At 38.1% G+C, this 18,090-nt stretch overlaps 1 protein-coding gene and 1 long non-coding RNA gene across 3 annotated transcripts in view; one reads left to right on the top strand and one right to left on the bottom strand.

Annotated features, from left to right (window-relative positions):
• The window catches only part of ENPEP (glutamyl aminopeptidase), a 78,923-nt gene that overhangs the window by 54,649 nt on the left and 6,184 nt on the right, over window positions 1–18,090 (top strand). The window contains exons 12-18 of one of the 2 annotated variants that reach the window (XM_058549905.1): window positions 4,404–4,534; window positions 4,659–4,714; window positions 11,804–11,954; window positions 12,968–13,041; window positions 13,151–13,255; window positions 13,344–13,514; window positions 15,389–15,529. In XM_058549905.1, coding sequence (XP_058405888.1) covers window positions 4,404–4,534; window positions 4,659–4,714; window positions 11,804–11,954; window positions 12,968–13,041; window positions 13,151–13,255; window positions 13,344–13,514; window positions 15,389–15,529 — 829 coding nt within the window. The remainder of the gene's footprint in view (window positions 1–4,403; window positions 4,535–4,658; window positions 4,715–11,803; window positions 11,955–12,967; window positions 13,042–13,150; window positions 13,256–13,343; window positions 13,515–15,388; window positions 15,530–18,090) is intronic. The other variant, XM_058549907.1, reaches the window with a different exon arrangement.
• Window positions 1–18,090, bottom strand: part of LOC131411256 (uncharacterized) — an 81,193-nt gene that overhangs the window by 7,616 nt on the left and 55,487 nt on the right. Inside the window, exon 2 of the long non-coding RNA XR_009221527.1 lies at window positions 6,524–6,588. This is a non-coding gene — a long non-coding RNA (uncharacterized LOC131411256). The remainder of the gene's footprint in view (window positions 1–6,523; window positions 6,589–18,090) is intronic.

An 18,090-nucleotide genomic window follows, 5' to 3' on the forward strand; every position in this document is an offset into this window, starting at 1 on the left:
GTTATCTCTTCTCAGGAAGAAAGTTTACTTACTAAGAGTAAAGAGAGTTAAGGTAGATGGATTATTTTAGATATGTCAAGCTGTGATAGCCTTATATATCACATTAACCAGGGGAGTCTAATTATTGCATTTAGAGGCTATCAGTAGTGGCTCCATGCAGTAAAAATTTCTTGTTCATACAACAGTCCAAGGGAAATGTTCCTGACCTGCCATCTCTCCCAGGTGGCTCTCCCCTGATTCATGACTTAGAAACCCCGTCTTCCTTCTTATGGCTCCACCACCCTCTGCATCTTGGACTCTCCTGCTGGATCTTTGGCATCTGGCCAGAAGACAGTGGGAGATAATGGAGGGACCAGTCCTACAAGCACATGTATTGCTTCTGTCTGCATCTTATGGCCATTTTTCCATCACACACTGCCACTTAACTGCAAGGGAGGCAAATGAATATGGAGTAGCTGTGTACCCGGAGGAAAAGAGCACAGCGCGGTGCATAACTCGCAGGTTTCTGCCACACACTGTTCTCTGCAGGAGCAGATCTGTTAGAAGACGTAGAACACGTGTAGCAGCTCAGCTGGGCACTGGCTTCCCTAGGCAGACTGGAGACACACCGACAGAGCTTCACTGTTCAATTCTCCTGTGCGCTTCTTTCTTTCCAGTCCCCAAAACCATCGCCAGTAGTAATCCTCCAGCATGAAAAGTTGTGTTTTTCCAGATTCCTGTTTGTTATATATTACATATTAATACCTTTCTTTTCAGGGAGATTCTCTAGGCCTCATGCTGAGATTCAGGAGGGACTCTAAATTATTACTAGCACAAAATCATTAACACTTTCTTGAATAAGTGATTTGTTGAAAACACTACCACAAATGGGTAACCAATTCATTTTACAATGGGTCATGTTAGTCTCAGTCAGAAATTGAAATTTTCTTCCTTGACCCCAAATCCTGATACTGCATCCTACTTGAAATGTTTAGCTCTCCAAGTATAATTTCTGTGTCATTAGTCAAAAAGTACTACTTTTGTATCTTTCAGCTGTTTTACTATGAAGTGATGCACAAAATTTAATAAGATATAAACTGTCATTTTACATTGAAAAATAATTTGCGTAAGGATTGATGCAACAAGCATTTATTATTTTTATTGCAGTAACATTGGTTTATAACATTATATAAATTTCAAGTATACATCATTATATTTCGATTTCTGTGTCGATTACATCATGTTCACCACCCAAAGACTAATAATTACCATCCATCACTATACACATGGAACAACATTTATATCACCAAAAAAATAAGTTTCTTTCTCTAGGAGTTGCAGGGTATCACAAGCTGTCTAGTTGTTTAAAGTTTGTTATAATTATTTACATAAAATGATACATTAAAGAACTGTTATGAGTGCTCTGTTCCTGAAATCTAATTGGGTTGAAATTAAATAGCCTCTGGATAAAATTTTGAAAAGGTAATTATCAGTCTTCTCTAGCAAGTAGACAAATAATAGAAGAAAAAAAATAAGAATTTTCTAGAAAGAGCATCTACCTAGAAATAATTTATTCAACTCTTCTATGCATAAAACTGGCCAGAAACTGAACAAAACAATTTGTAAATTGAGTGATAGAGTATTATGTGGCCATTAAATTTCCATTTTCATATATATAAAACAAAATTGTAAGGTGTTTGCAATATAATTTCAAATGAAAAGGATTGCTAATCGTAAAAACAGTAAGGCTCCATTCTGTGTATTGTGTGTTCGTAAGCGCCAGTACATGGAAGATACACACACGGAAGATAAAAACATAATGTTAACTGGTGGTGGGTAATTTTTATACTCTTCATTATATTGTTTTTGTATTTTCCAAATACATATTTGTAAACTAAAAAACACATCCTACTGTTTTTAATCAGAAAAAAGTTAATAGTACACGGAGCAACAGAAGGAAAGTTCCACCCTTTCCTCTACGCGCCACCTGGAATAGGCATCGGTGTTGTAGTTCTCCTTATTTCATTATGTAACCAAATGAGCCGCCAGTGTTTTGCTTTGACAACTGTTCTGAAAGTAGCATGAACTTGGAAAATCCATAACTACTGACTTCCTGGATCTCAGCTTCCTCAGCTATAAAGTGAGAAAAATCACAGTAACTCTAGACTGGCTTAACTAGGTATATATAAAGCACACTAAAATACTGCAGTATTTAGATGGATTGCCAGGAACTTCTCAATGTTATTTATATTTGCTTCACTATTTATAGAACTGGCGGCATATCCCCTTTCATAATAATGAGGATAGCTACCATCTGTTGCACACACAACTATGTGACCAACACTTTACCTATGTTATCTTATTTAATCTTCACAACAGCCCTGTGAGGGATTTTTATCCCTGTTTCCCTCGTGGTGAACTGGGACACAGAGAGGTCAAGTGATTTGGCCAAGATCACACCACTAGTAAGTCACAGAGCAAGGATTTTATCCTAGATCTGTCAGACTCGAAAGTTCATGCTCTCTCGCCTGTAACATATGGCTCTGTGCTCAGCAAGAGGCTCTCCTCCTGATACAAACATTCAAAGTGTACGGTTGCCAAAAGATTAGCTTCCTTTCAACAACTTATCCATGGGAGAATGACAAAGAAAGATAAATACTACATGAGTGAGGCAAAGGTTTATAATTTGTCAAGTACCTACTCTGAATGTTCCTAAAGAAACTTATTGTCTTGTTGAAGAGCTTACTCATATATTATGAAAAACTACTGTGTTCTGGATATCTTCCAAACTTTGCAAACACTTCCAAATTTTAAATCATCTTTCCTCCCAAACTGACTCATCTTCCTCTATTCTCTAATGGCAACACCATTATTCATCCGATCATGCAAGCCATTTCCCCTCCTCTAACCAGCCACATCAGACAGAAACAGGATTGTGCTGATTTTACCTGTGATGTGTCTCTTGACTACCTCACATCCTCTCTATTTTCGTCCTCTCCACATTAGTGTAAGCCCTCATTCTCTCTTGCCATAGATTATCACAGTGGACTCTAGAATCTCCTTCCAATGTATCTCCCACACCACTATCAAGATTATATTTTTAGAAAACAAGACTTGTGCATGTTATTTCCCTGCTTAAAAATCTTCCTTGTCTTAACATCTCTCAGAAAATGGATTCCTTCACATGCACATGACTCTTCACAGTGAAGCCCCAGCCCCTATTTCCAGCCTCATCTTCTGTTTTCCAATATCACATCCTACATTGTCACTACATTAAACTATTGGAAATTCCTCAAATATACTAAGTATTCCCACACCATTATTTAAATTGTATATAGTCATGTGTCACTTAACAATGGGGATAGGTTCTGAGAAATGCGTCGTTAGGCGATTGCATCATTGTGCAAACATCACAGAGTGTACTACACAAACCTAGAGGGTACAGCCTACACCACACCTAGGCTATATAGTACTAATCTTACAGGACCGCCGGTATCTATGCGGTCCATTGCTGACTGGTGCACGACTGTATTGTCCCTGCAAACAAGAGTATATGAATTAAAAAGTATAAGAGTAACGCTCACAAACACTGGTCATGTGAGAGAATAGCTATTATTTTGAGTATTTTTTACCTAAAACAAAAATCTCTGTTCCTTTAATGTTGAGCTTCTAAAATCTATATACTAGAGCCCTATGTAAATACTGGATGCTACATTAGAAAGAAAGTTAATTTGGTAAATCCATTGATGAAAAAGCATTAATATATTCAATTGAAATAAGGAAGTAGAAGACTTTACAAAGATAAACAAAATTGGAAGAGTAAGTATGAAATAGATTACAAAATCAAGAATGTTGTATTTGGATTTCAGTTCTATTGCAAGCCCTCTTGACATTTTAAAAGCATTACTGATTCTCAAATCATTATTCTGCTTAGCAATACCCATTTCCATCAATTTGAATGTTGATTTTAATAAGCAAAGTATTCTTTTGAGTGTTTACATTTTTATCCCCTCCCCAGGCTACTCCGGGGAATAGTCTTTGTGTAATTAATCCATCATGATTAGGACTGTATGGACTACCCCCAGAAGGCATGGACTTCTGTCTTTAGGTGTTGTTTTCTTTTATTGAAGGCTTGACAAGCACAGGATTATTTCACCCACTTAGCAAGCTTCTGCCAATAAGAAGTATAAGTCACAAATTACAGGATGCTTATTTACATTACTTATTTCTTTTTCAGCTCACGCACTACAGTGACATTCTAAAGTTGGGCAACTAAATAAGAATTAGGCTTTGGGGCTTTGGATCCAAATCAAACTTGACTCCTTGAGCTAATATTTCTTTTCTTTTTACCCTCTGGGTCTATTTTGTCTGTGTTTACAGTATATGCAAACATGTTTCTCATTAGTGTTTATTTACTACCACAGGAATCACTTTGACCTCTTCGAATCCTAGTGGATTTCTCAAAATAAACCCGGATCATATTGGGTTTTACCGTGTAAACTATGAAGTACGAACTTGGGACCAGATAGCTACCAATCTTTCTCTCAACCACATGGTAAGAGCAGCAATGGTTGTGATTGTTTTATTTTTGTTCTAAGAACAGCATCTTAATGATATTAATTTTTCAAAATGCTTTGCTTTAAGAATCACGTTTCTTACCTTTTTCTTCCTCTTCCCAGGACTTTTCTTCTGCTGATCGTGCAAGTCTTATTGATGATGCTTTTGCTTTGGCAAGGTGGGTTTTGGAATAAGACTAGATCATTTAAAATACTGTGGATTTTGTCATAAATCTTTTCTTAATGAATTACAACAACGTTTATTAATTAATTTTAGTTTAAAATACCCAAAACCACTATTTATAACATTATTGTTTTCCTTAACTCTTTTTTTAACGCTCATATGAATCTCAGAGCCAAAATACTGATATTAGCTCTTAATATATGCAAAGAAACTCACCTACCCTATTGACTTTGAGTAGGGTTTATCTATATCAGAGTCCTTCAGCTAATTAGGAGTGACATTTGCAAATGCCAAAAGTGCACCTTCATAATTTGACTTAATAAAAAGACAAACAATGTGTTTCTTTAACTCAGTTCTGTGAGCCCAAGCCCATTGTAAGATTTTTATGGCTAGAGTTGTCAAATCTTGTTCGGGTCATTGGCGTAAGAAGAATGAGACATGGTGCTCTAGGATGGATCAGAATTGAGGTACCATTTAGGAAATTTCACCTTTCTTTTTCCTCATGGCCTGAAAGTAACCTACACTTAGAAAAAATAATCAACGTAGATTGGGGAGTGGAGGAGTAGTAACAGAGAACCGCTGAGGTGTTTTTTCAGGTTGCCTAACACCACTATTTCAACAGGTATTTGTTGAATCTGGCACTTTTGTACGAGCTGGGGACACAGCTGACTTGTTTTGCTGGCTTTGTAGTGGCCTTATCCTAGATACAAGCAACGTACTGAGATTGAGATGCTACTTCCTCGGGAAGCCTCCAGTGGCCCCTTTGTCTGGGTTGGGTATTCCTTTTATGGGCCCCTGTATTTCCTCGAAATATTATATTGTCGTTACTTATTAATTGACCATCTCGCCTACCAAACTGTAAGTTTCGTGAGAGTCGGCACCCAGATCATGTTCCTAATCATTGTATCCCCATCTCCTGGCTGTGCCTGGGTCATAGTAGATGCTCATTAAACAGGAGCTGACTACATGGCTGGAAGGACAGTGTAACAGCACTAAAGGCATGGGAGATCTATTTCACACAGACTTCCTAGAGAGTGTACTGCAAGTCAGAAAACCGTCTTGACTTTTTTTAAGGAGGAAATTTATAGGGTTACAAAACAGGCTCTTGAACCAGATTAAAATCCTGGTTCTGTGTAATCTTGAGTAAGCTTCTTAACCTCTCTCCGGCTCAATTTCCATATTGGTAAAATAGAGATGACCTGATAAGACTCTTGTGAAATAAATGAGATAATGCACATAAAACACCCAAAACCCTCTCTGGCCTCTAGCGAGCACTCAATAAATTGTATCACTTCACCAAAATGCATCCACCGTTGATCAGTAGCAACAAAGGAGCATTTAGAAAAGCTCTTCTGAATTTCTCATCCAGATCTCCTTGTAGGTAACAGACCATATGATTCCCTTTAGTGAATCCCCAAGTTTAATCTCCTGGATATGTAACAGATTAATTATTTTCATTATATTACAGTATGTCAGCCACTCATTTAATAAATATTATTTGTTGAGCACCTACTCTGTACCAGGTAGTGTGTAGACCTAGGAAATTAAGTGGTGAAAGAAGATGATCAATATTTTAAAACATAATAGAACCATTTAGAATTTTGGGGGGTAAAACCCTCCTGTGAATGCACCATGACCTTTTCCAAAGCTTGGCATCTTGGCCGTTAGAAATGACACAGAACAGTAATATCTTTACACTTTAATTCCCATCACAACACAATGCAGACAGTTCTTTTTGCTTTAAGAAGTGAGAGCCTCTTAAACAGCTCTCTCTGAGGGACTGTGTATAAAGCAGATAACTCACACAATCGAAAGACTTTCTCGCATTTGCTCAGGTCCTTGGCCATAGCCCCATGAAATTTTAAAGAGCTGTGGAAAGGGAGAAAGGGAAACAAATGCGAAAACCAAAAAAAACTTGTAGAATCACAGACCACAGATTGGAAAATACTGGAGCTATCACCTGAGCATTGAGTTATCATCCAATTCCCTTCTGCAACACATGAGGAAAATGGGCCCCAGAGAGGACCAGACTCCACCAGTGTTGGTCGGAGCCGGGTCCAGACCACTCTGAAACCTCAGGGGGAAAAGGGGAGAAATGTGTTGTTAAATGGGTGCCTGTAGTAAGAGTAGGATTCAAACAGTTCCACTCAGGTGTTCAGAAAGAAATGTATCTATTATGTCTAATTAGCAGGACTAAAAGGGCACATCTAAAAACGACTGTGTTATCAATTCCTCTGTCCCCAGATCTGAAGACCTAGTACTCTTACTGCCCCGGATGGAATACCCAGATAAGGAGTAAATACTGGAGTGAATACTTCAAATAAGGAGTAAAAATTCACCCAGGCACTTTGAGTCCCCAAAACAGTCTCAGTTCCATTATATGCCCAGGCCAGGAAAACCATCAACGTTTTCACCGGCATTTGAAGTTTCTCCCGGCCCCCATTCAGGCAGCTTCAGGCCAGCCCCCTGTGGGGGATCGAGGTGCTGTTTCCTCTCTGTTTCCCTGGTTTCCCTGCGTGGAGCTCCTACCTCTCTCTCATTATGCTGCCTCTGGTTCCTCCAGCATTAAGGCAAGGAGAGCAGGCAGGGAGGGTAGGTGAAGGGAAGAAAGATCCTGACATGCTGCCCATTTCCAGTCCCCTCTGCACTTCGAAGATGTTTAACACTGACTCTTCCTCATGTGGTGTTTTCCTGGGATTTTTGCCACCCACACCCATTCCATTGCCAAGAGTCTTTCTCCCTGCAGCTCCCTTGAGGTGGGCAAGTGAAAACCTCTGACCCACTTCTCGTCCATCGGAAGTATTCGTGTATCCTTTGCCTCAACAAAATCTGGAAGGACGGGCCACCCCATGCAGTCCCATATCTTCACTCTGAGGTCAGAGCATCAGCCAATCACAGTATCTCATCCTTTAGATATCTCGGGGTATCAGACACCAGGCACTATGCCCCCAAGCTCCAGGATACACAGGTAGAACTCTTCAGGTGATCCCATTAAAGCCCCTCTTCCTAGGCGTAATGTGAGGGGAAAGCATCCTGCACCTGTCCCGTCCCCTGTAGGGGAGAGCGTTCACAGTACACCGAGTGCTCTCCACAAGCCCTCTTCTAAAACGTCCCTCTCGCCCCTCAGCCTCTCCAGTCTCTTTAGTAGGTGGGTGGGGGGTTATCAGCGAAGGGTCACAAAGACCTGTTCCTGATGGTTTAGCCCCGATTTGATGGACCTGCATCTTACTTTGGAGTGGAGGCCAAGGGGCCCGGTTTTGGGGTCTCGCCAAAAGCGAGACAGAAAGAATCCTTTTCTGTCTACCTGTTATGGTAGGTTTTTTCCTCTTCAACAGCTCATATTGTGTTCTGCAGCCCACTGTGTGCTAAAGCCGGGAGAGGGGTGAGAAATAACAGAAGGCAAAGCAGAACGTGCTGGCTAGCAGGTCCATGGTGGGAACAGGGGTCCCTAGGGGAGGGAAGAATGGCAGAGAGGACAGCTTAAAAGGACACCTAAACTGATCCAAACAGAATTTCAGCCAGGCTTCAAAGAGCAGTTGTTAGTAGTGCCGTGGAGTTGATTCCGATTCCTAGCGACCCTGACGACAGCAGAACCCTGCCTGGTCTTTTTGTGCCATCCTCTCACCTTCCAGTGCTGTATCAGACAATGCTCCACTGCTATTCATAGGGTTTTCATGGCCAAGTTTTTTGGGAGCTAGTGGCCATGTCCTTCTTCCTAGTCTGTCTTAGTCTGGAAGCTCTGCTGAAACCTGTCCACCATGGGTGATCCTGCTGGTATTTGAAATACCGGTGTTAAAGCTTTCAGCATCACAGCAACGTGCAGCCACCACAGTATGACAATCAACAGATGGGTGGCATGGTTCCCTAACTGGGAAACAAACCCGGGCTGTGGCAGGGAGAGAGAGCGCCGATCTTAACCACTAGACCACCAGGGCTGGCTTCAAGGAGCAGTGGCTCCAGTGATATCCAAGGTGAGGACCAGGTTGGCAAATGAAGACCACCAAGTGAACATCAGCCACATCATGATTACAGAGCTTTGGGTCCACCAGTTTTACCGTTTTATAGGTGTTTGCAGAAGTGATCAGAGCACAGCACAGAACTGGATAAGCAAATTCCCCCCCGCCCCCCACAAACTGCCCTTTAAAAGAAGGAAGAAGTAGGGGAAGGGGGAGAGACTCTGAAAGGGATCTAGTTGAGCAAAGAGGCTGTTAAGCAAGAAATCTGAATTTAATTGGCAGGTTAACATTGAGAGACCAGACACATGGGAACTTTCCAAAATTCTCCACACCATCTGAAGGCTTTGCTGAAGAATGTGAGCACATGGGGTCAGTTCCATCCATCTAGCACTTCTCCCGACTGTCCCACTGTCGCACTCAAGAGCCATGTTTGACGAGACACTGTGCTTAACTCTCTAAGGACGATGCAGTCTTTCCAGGTCACACCCAGAAGCAAAAACAAATCTTTTGTTATAAGATTCCCCAACCTTCCTGGTGCCTTAGCCAAGATAGGACAGCAAGAATTCCCTCACAGGACCTCTTTGTCCTCTTCTTCTCCCTCAGGTTTGGTGGGAACTTTCTTTAAGTTATAGCCTCCATCCTCTCTACACTACAGATTGTAGGAAAATTCTTATTTAAATCTCTCAGGCTGGGCTCTTATTATATAAATGGAAGATTTTTGCATAAGGAAAATCCTCAACCAAGTCTGGCTTTCAGACTTTTGTCTATGGACTTAACAAATGGAGTTGGAGACTCAGAGTTGAGTAAGAATGCTGTCGTAGGTTGGGTTCTCTGGAAGCAGAGTCTGAAATGGGGGTTCTTGTACATGTGGCTTATTGAGAGAGTACTCTTATTGTAGGAAGTGTGAGAAGCAGGATGGCGCAGAGGAAAAAGCTGAGCGATAATATAGTCTCAGCTGGAGGCTAGCTTTGCCGGATTCCACTGGGAAGCTATGAATTGTACCACAGAGTGGATCCAACTTGAGGGAAGCAGACTGGCCTGTTGCATCCCTGAATCAGATAATTAATGGCCAGGGGTGGGGGGTTGCATAACCTCTTAGGCAAGTTGGATGTATTTGGCCAAGTGCTATTCTCTGAAGGTGGCAGCTGTGAGTCAACACAACACTTCCAAGGAGATCTGGGAAGGGCACTGTAGATGTCATTGTTTTAAAAACCGGTTCTTCACATATGGTCCCAGCAGTATCAACACTGGGCCTAGGAACTTGTGAGAAATGCAAATTCTTGGGTCCTACTCCAGACCTGCTGAATCAGAAACTCTTGGAGTGGGGCCCAAGAGTGTGTGATTTAACAAACTGTCCAGGTGTTGTTGATATATGCTCAAATCATGGTTCTGAATGATACCACTCTTCCTCTGAAGTATCAAGTACCACCGATTCGGTGCATAGGAGCTTAAGAGTAACATGATTTGTGGCAAATGAAAAGTGCATCAGCTTAATTCTCAAAATACGGTGCCTATAATATCACCTGGCAAAAACTCACTCCTGGTCCTGTGTTCCGACCATCTGACTCAGACTGAAAGAAAATAAGTGATACCAAAGTAGAACTACTGCATAGCTATCAACTGTGTTGGAAAAACAAGGCACTAGGATAGGATATTGATTTTTCAACATTTGAATACGTAGTGGTATTTCGTCAAGGCCTCCAACCTTTGGATCCTAGGAGTCTCTCCATACTTCTACTTATGCTGTCCAATTAGCCAGTTGTTCCAGCCCTTGTAACCAAGACCCATTCCTTCTAATCTTCTCACCTACCAAAAATGTACAGCGCACTTGGTTTCTGACCAAATAATCTGTCATTCTTCCTAAATTTTCATTAGCCTCTTTGCTAACTTGATCCTCAGAGCAACAACTATTCTTCATGAGCATCCTAAGAAAACACTGACTGGACAGAGTTGTTGCTCTATCCACCCGGGAAAACAGAGTCATTAAAATGAGAAAATTCTCTAGTTTCAAACGTCAACACAAAATTATGCAATTTTTTACTTAACAAACAAACATTCTCAACAAAACACTCCATTTCTCAATATTATTTATACTTTTATTAAGGCAGGCTGAATGCTCCAAAATATAAATCCTTCTAAATGCGATCAGGAACTGAGAAAATAGGAGAAATCAGCTCTCTGAACTGAAAACAAACTCTGCATCGTATCTCATTGGCACAAATCACATGATGCCAAAGGGTTTTATTCTTGTCTATTTCTCCAACACTAGTCACCCTCTAGTCAAGCTGTTAGGGGAGAAATCAAGATATAATTACATTATTTGTCATTCACAAAACGACCTCAAATATAATAGGACGCAACGCATCAGTATTACCAATTCAATAATTTAAAATTTATTTTGTAATTTAAACTTTTAAAATGTAATTTGGAAAGACAGGATTCCCATGTAAGATTCTTTCCAAAATCTAGACTAAAATTTGAAGCATAACAGATTTCTGAGAACATTATTTCAAAAAAGTTCTAGAATCCCTTCTAAAGAAGAAGAAATTGGATTATTTAAACTTTGAAATGTCAATAGTAACTTCAAATTTTCTGGAGGAACAAAATCCATTTTTATGTATTAATATTATTGAGAAATTTATAAAAAAGGAAATGTTTTAATGGGAAATATAAGTTCATTTGGGATGTTTTAAGCATTCATGATTCATGAGTACTCTTATTCATGTTTCCTCTTCATATCAAACGTAAATAATTTCAATAAGATACATTTATAATGGTGCACTTTTATATTATAATCAGCTTGTGAACCGTAAATTTAAAAGTTTCTATTCATCAATGTTAACCATATAGATAAATGCCTTTGTTTTATCTGAAATTTTGCCACAGTGGGTTTTCAAATGTACATATTAATGTTCTGTCTTCCTCTTTACTATTGAATGTGTGAAAGCACTAACAAATCATTGTGAACAAACTTCTTTGATTGGGCCTCAACAATAAATGCATTTTCTTAATTGTTTAATAGAAGGATTCTCATGAACATTTAATTCTATGATCCCCATGTTAGTACTTTCAGTCAAATGGAAACTAGTCTATGGTTTTTAATTAATGTGGTTTTCTCTCTTTCTTAGAGCTCAACTTCTAGATTATAAGGTGGCTCTGAACTTGACCAAGTATCTCAGAATGGAAGAGCACTATATACCGTGGCAGATAGCCATTACGGCTGTAACCTACGTCATTAGCATGTTTGAAGATGATAACGAGCTATACCCTTTGATTGAGGTGAAGTTAATGCTATATCTTATGAAAGTAAATGTTCAGCCATTAGCAGGATAGGAAGGCTTCTGAGAGGAGGACTTCCTGGGGGACACATTTCTCTTGCCTGCCAAGAGAAATGAAAAGAAAGCACAGTGACTTGACTAGTCAAAGCAAAGGGATGCTATCCATTTTTTTTCAGCCTGAAATGTGTTAGTATTTCTGGTTCAGTACCCCACTTAAAGGTAAATTTTAGTGTTAGAATATGATAATTAATATTTTATTAAAAATAGACATTTTAAACCATAGATACTAACCAATCCTATTTTTAATGGATATGTCTATGTTAAAATGAATATCTTCTCACCAAAATATAATATTATATTGCCTTATTCTTACTGCCTTTATTTCCACTTTGAAATTTTTTTATAAGAGAGTCATTCTAAATACTTTGCTTTGCTTTGTGATTTCTGCAGCACTTTGGCAGGATACGTAATGTTAAAGAAATTCTAGATTCAAATCTCTAGCTCTTCCACTCACTAAACGAAAGAACTTAGACAAACGATTTAATATTTGTGAGTCTTAATTCCTTTGACTAGTAGAAATTCAGCACTTGGCTGTCTATGGTAATGAGGTAGTGAGGATCATATAATGTAAACGTCCTTTGTAAATCCTCAGGCAATATACAAATATTAGTTATCATTATTATTATTTCATCACATTTGAGCAATCTTCTTAGTGCAGTAAGTATGCCAGATGTTATTCTATTTATTACAAACGTTAACTAAGAAGTGGAGGTTAAAAGGGGCTTACACAAAGCTTTATAAAACATTAGAGAATGATCCAGGGTGCTCTTATCTTCAGGACTGAAGCAAATTTGTAATGTGATAAGAACTGAATACATCACTTTCCTAAGCACAGGCCCCAAATCCTCTGAACTAGTAGGAAAAAAGATTACTACAGGGGCTGTAGGTTATAATAAGTGGGAGACTTGATAAATAGTAAATTATCACTCATTGTACATGGTGCTTTTATTTCAGGACTACTTCCAACGTCAAGTGAAGCCCATTGCAGACTCTCTGGGATGGAATGATGCTGGAGACCACCTCACAAAGTTATTTCCTACCTTTTTAAAACTAATATTCATTTAATATCTGTTTATGTGTTTTAAGATGTGTTGAAAGTGCTCCAGGTCTCAGCTTTGTGTGTGTGTGTTTTCTAAGGTTGCTCCGTGCCACTGTGTTAGAGTTCGCGTGCAAGATGGGAGATGCAGAAGCCCTGAACAATGCTTCCCAGTTATTTCAGCAGTGGCTCAGTGGGACTGTAAGGTAACTGTTCACCATGTTTTCATCCCTAGAAGACTTTAAACTGAGAAATGAGAAATTAAAATCTCGGAAACACTGTTTCTTCTTCTAGCCTTCCTGTAAATCTCAGGCTTCTAGTATATCGATATGGAATGCAGACCTCTGGCAATGAGACTTCATGGAACTATGCTCTTGATCAATACCAGAAAACGTCATTAGCTCAGGAAAAACAAAAACTGCTGTATGGATTAGCATCAGTGAATAATGTTACTCTTTTGTCAAGGTAAGTTGGAGCTTTTTTTCTACTTACATGAATGGTATTTGATGGTTTATGTGTCTCAGTTTCTCTGAAATGCTAATTAAAGTATGATATATTTCCAAGAAAATCTATTAAAAATTATTTTCCCTGTAAGAAACAAAATGTCCGTGTAAGAGTGGCTTAAACAATAAAGAAACATAATCTTATATGAAAGAATTCTGGAGGTAGGCAGTTTTCAGTTGTGTGCACTGGTTCAACATTTCATCCAGGACCTCGGCTCTTTCTCTTCTGTTATGCCATCCTCAACATGGTGGATGTGTCATGACTTCCAGAGCTGCAAACGTTGTCTTCACACAAATATGCTCCATGGAAGAAGGACAGGAGCAAGCGTTCCTCCTCACAAGGCTCTGTCTTTTATGCTAAGACTCAGTGATCTCCACTTCCCCTCATAAGCCAGACCTGGGTCACGCTGGGTCATTCTGGGTCATACACTAATCTACCACTTGATCATTTGCCGACTATGATGAACTTGAATGTCTTTGGTCATTTGGGCCAGTCATGATACTCTGAGGCTGGGGTAGCAGTCTACCTTCCCTAGGATCAAGGAAACCTTGATCCAAGACCAGAACAAAACTGGTCTCTGTCAGCAGAGAAGAGGTGTCTGCTACAATATGCAAACACACACAGAAAATGTATTGACATTCTGCTCAGAAGGTACAAAGACTGCTTGAAGCCCATCTGTGAATCTTCTCCTACTCCATACCTATGCCCCAAATCAGGGAGCTTCTGCCTTAATTCATTTTTTTGCTTAGTTATGGTTTCTGAGTTATTTACTTCATTCATTTAACCAACCCTTAGTATGCCCTTTCTATGTATAGGTATATAGATTGTGGGAATAAAAATGAATAAGACATGACATCTATCCTTGAGAAACTTATAGGTTCACGGGAGAGGCAGAATGTAAATAGTAACTTACAATGCAATAACCAACTTGTAAGGATTACAAGAAGCAGTTTGATTTTACCTGGCAGGGCCAACAATACACCTTCTCCACCTTGCCTCAGGCTGTGTGTCAGTTCTCCTGCTCGCTGCCCTAAGATAGTCTATCAAAAACTTGATCATCTTGACATTTCACAAAACATCACATTGATCCATTACTTTGATGGCATTGTGCTGATTGTATCTGATGAGAAAATTAGCAAGTACTTAGGTACCTTACTAAGACTCTTGTGAACTAGAGAGTAATAGATAAATTGCACAAAAATTCAGGGGCTCACCACTCCAGTGCAGTCTGGAAGTTCAATGGTCTAGAGCATGTCGAGATATTCCCTCTAGGTACAGCCATGGCATAAATTTAATAAACATCTATTGACTTGGTCACTTAATTTATCTTGGACTTATTTGCATTAATTATAGGCAACTAATCTAACCACATAGGTTACATTAGAAGATTGTTTCTTATCATCTAGGGAAGAGCAAATAAGACAACTAGAAAATAAGAATATAAATACTTTCCCTTCATTTACTGGCTCCTTTACTGCAGTGGGATAATAGGTAAGTGGGTGCAATGCTTCTATTTGATAAATGCAATTAATTTTTTTAATTAACAGTTAAAATTGTTTTCTACTGTTTTTAGTACTTTCAAAATACTTCAACTTTTTCATGTTCCTGTAGTTTACATTTCATTAGTCCTCAAAATCATTGGTTGTTCTTTACAAACAGTTAAATATTTTAGAAAATTTTAAATTGTGTCTTATCATTTATCATATTTAATTAACTTTGTCAGCTGGTTCCTCAAGAATTGAGTTACTGGAATGGAAGCTCTGTTCTGCTGGAATTTAGCTAAGGGTGAATATCAGAAGTTCATTTTGAATGGCTTTTCTGTTGACTTCTTGCAGGTATTTGGATTTGGTCAAGGACTCAAGCATCATTAAAACCCAGGACGTGTTTACAGTCATCCGTTACATCTCGTATAACAGCTACGGGAAGACCATGGCCTGGAAGTGGATACAACTCAATTGGGAGTATCTGGTCGACAGGTGGGATGAGCAGATGAGGGTTTGTTGTGCTCTTTGTTTGATACCATTCGCAAGTTCTTTCTTTTTCTCCTTGCTGTACTTTCTCTGACATCTGTACACTATCTGAAATGGTCTATTATCAGAGGAAAAGGATCATGGTATTTTCCTTCTAGGGAAGCAATATACTCGTTAATTTTGGGTGTAATTCCTAGTCTGGAAAGTACTGTTTCCAACTGACGTATAGAATTCTGAGATCTGGAGAGAGGCCTAAATCGTATTATTTTTAGTTTGGTTAAAACAAGTTACTATAATTCTGCCTGCTGTGCTAGGACCTACCAAAACCCAGGCACACGTTTAGTTCTCAATTAATGTTTAATGAAAACTAAATGAGAATTCCTGGACCTGGGCTCAAATTAGAGCCCTATATCTTACTGAGCTTATATGGATGATAACTTCTACCTCTCCATCAGATAATTAAACTTTAGATATTTTGAAAAATTTGTAAAAGAAATCTATTTCCCAGGCAGTAGCAGTTTTAAAATGGGAAATGGTAATGATAAGAGAAGAGGAAATCCACGAAAGAGATACTTCCCCAAATTTCTTATTTCTTCAGCCCCATATAGAAGAAATATTGCTATTCTTGGTCTTGATCCTCTAAATTTAATGCTTATTAAATTTTAATATCCATTAAAAAGATATTTTTTTGACAGAGTACAAAATAGAATATAGATTATATGTCCAAAATAAACATGTAAATATTGACCAAAACACCTTTACCATCTGTAATCCCTACACCAGGAAATAGCCTCTGTTACCCCATTCTCATCTCTGCTGTCTTCCCATCAACACTGCGTAGTTGATAATGACTGCCTTATCAGAAATACTAACTAGAATGATAACTTTTATTTCTGTTCTCTTTCCCACAATTCACCAGAGTGCCATTCTGTTCATTCACATTTCTCATCCTTCTGGGATCCAGATTATATCTCTAGCTCTCAACAAGATATCCTACATTGCTTTTGCTTATTTGTAATAAATTTTTGCCTTTCTTGTTCTTGCAACAATTGAGTGTAACTGCTCATCCATCTCTATGAAAATTGATTGGCACTCACGTGTGTGTGTGTGTGTGTGCGACGCGTTGTTCATGTGTTTATAATTGTTTCAATGAAATGCTTGGTTTAGAATTAATACCACCACCTGTTGAGAACCTGTTGTTGTCTAGGGGTAACAGTTCATATTAAGCAAGATAACACCTTCCATTTTGAAAGACATATGACTAACGACATGTATGCATATTTTGTTTTAATCAAAAAGACTATAAAATTTTAATTTTGGTATATGCTGCAAGAAACCTGTGTAGATGAACAATGCTCACTTCTGAATTATTGTGAAAAGATAAGTAAATAATGTTCATTTTGCATAATAAAATGGCTATTACCTTATTGTTTATTAAACAGAGTATTCCTCAAGGCCTATTAGAATAGCTCTTGTATAATTTATTTCAAATAACACATTTTTCATTTTTAAAAATTAGTTCATTATTATATCTCTTAAAAAATTAAGAAGTAGAACAGAACAGGTGTTACCTTGTCACAAAAGTGATAAACATATGGCCTTAAAATAAATCTATTAGACTTAATATTGCATTTTTTTCAAGAAAAATAAATTGATAAATTATTTCCAGTACTAATTCCAAAAACCTTGCCCAAGGCTTGTAATATTTCTTCATAGTCTAATGATCTACTTCCCATGAGGTATTATTTCAAATAGCCTCAAACATAAAATGATATAATAACCACGTCAGACACACCAAAAAACATCCAATATTAATTATGTTTAGTTTGAATAAATAGAATTTCCTCATTAAAATTGGATGAGACAAATTAAATAGAAATGAGCCAAGCTTTATCCAAATAATTCCAAACTCTTGAATGTTTTCCAGACTGCAGAGTGAGTGGTTTTACTGCCTCCATTTCTGAACAATTTATTGTCATCCTAAAATAAATATGCTGCTTTTTTTATAAAGCTGTTCTCATGTGATTTTTATGATAACTGATGGCCACACCACTAATGTCCTCTCCAGTTTGAGACTTAACCCTGAAGTTCCAAAGATACTTCAGAAATTATTCTCTGCTTTTGTTTATTCCACTAAACTCTTAGATGAAACTGTGAAGTTGAAGGAACTCAATAAGTCAATAGTGTGGGGTGATAAAGTTTGATTTTAATTTATGACTATGGATGAAAAATTAAGTCAATGGGACATGACTGAGACCATTTAAACGTTACCTCATAAACAAAATAATTTAATAAGTACTTAATTAAAAGTTTTGTGTGTATCAAAATCATTTCTTTTGGATAACATAATAATACTTATGTAACTATTAAGTCCAAGAAGATGATCTTCATCTAATATAATTATTTTTCAAAATATTTAAGATATATTTAAATCCTTATTTTCATTTTAAAAGCAATCTGTAAGATAAATACACAGCATATTTCCCATTAAATGCTGCACTTTATATGATGTTGGTTCTTGGGATGAACATATTTTGTTCTTACATTTTTCTAGTATTTATAGAGGT

Source organism: Diceros bicornis, chromosome 11, assembly GCF_020826845.1.
Source record: "Diceros bicornis minor isolate mBicDic1 chromosome 11, mDicBic1.mat.cur, whole genome shotgun sequence".
Taxonomy (NCBI): Eukaryota; Metazoa; Chordata; class Mammalia; order Perissodactyla; family Rhinocerotidae; genus Diceros; species Diceros bicornis.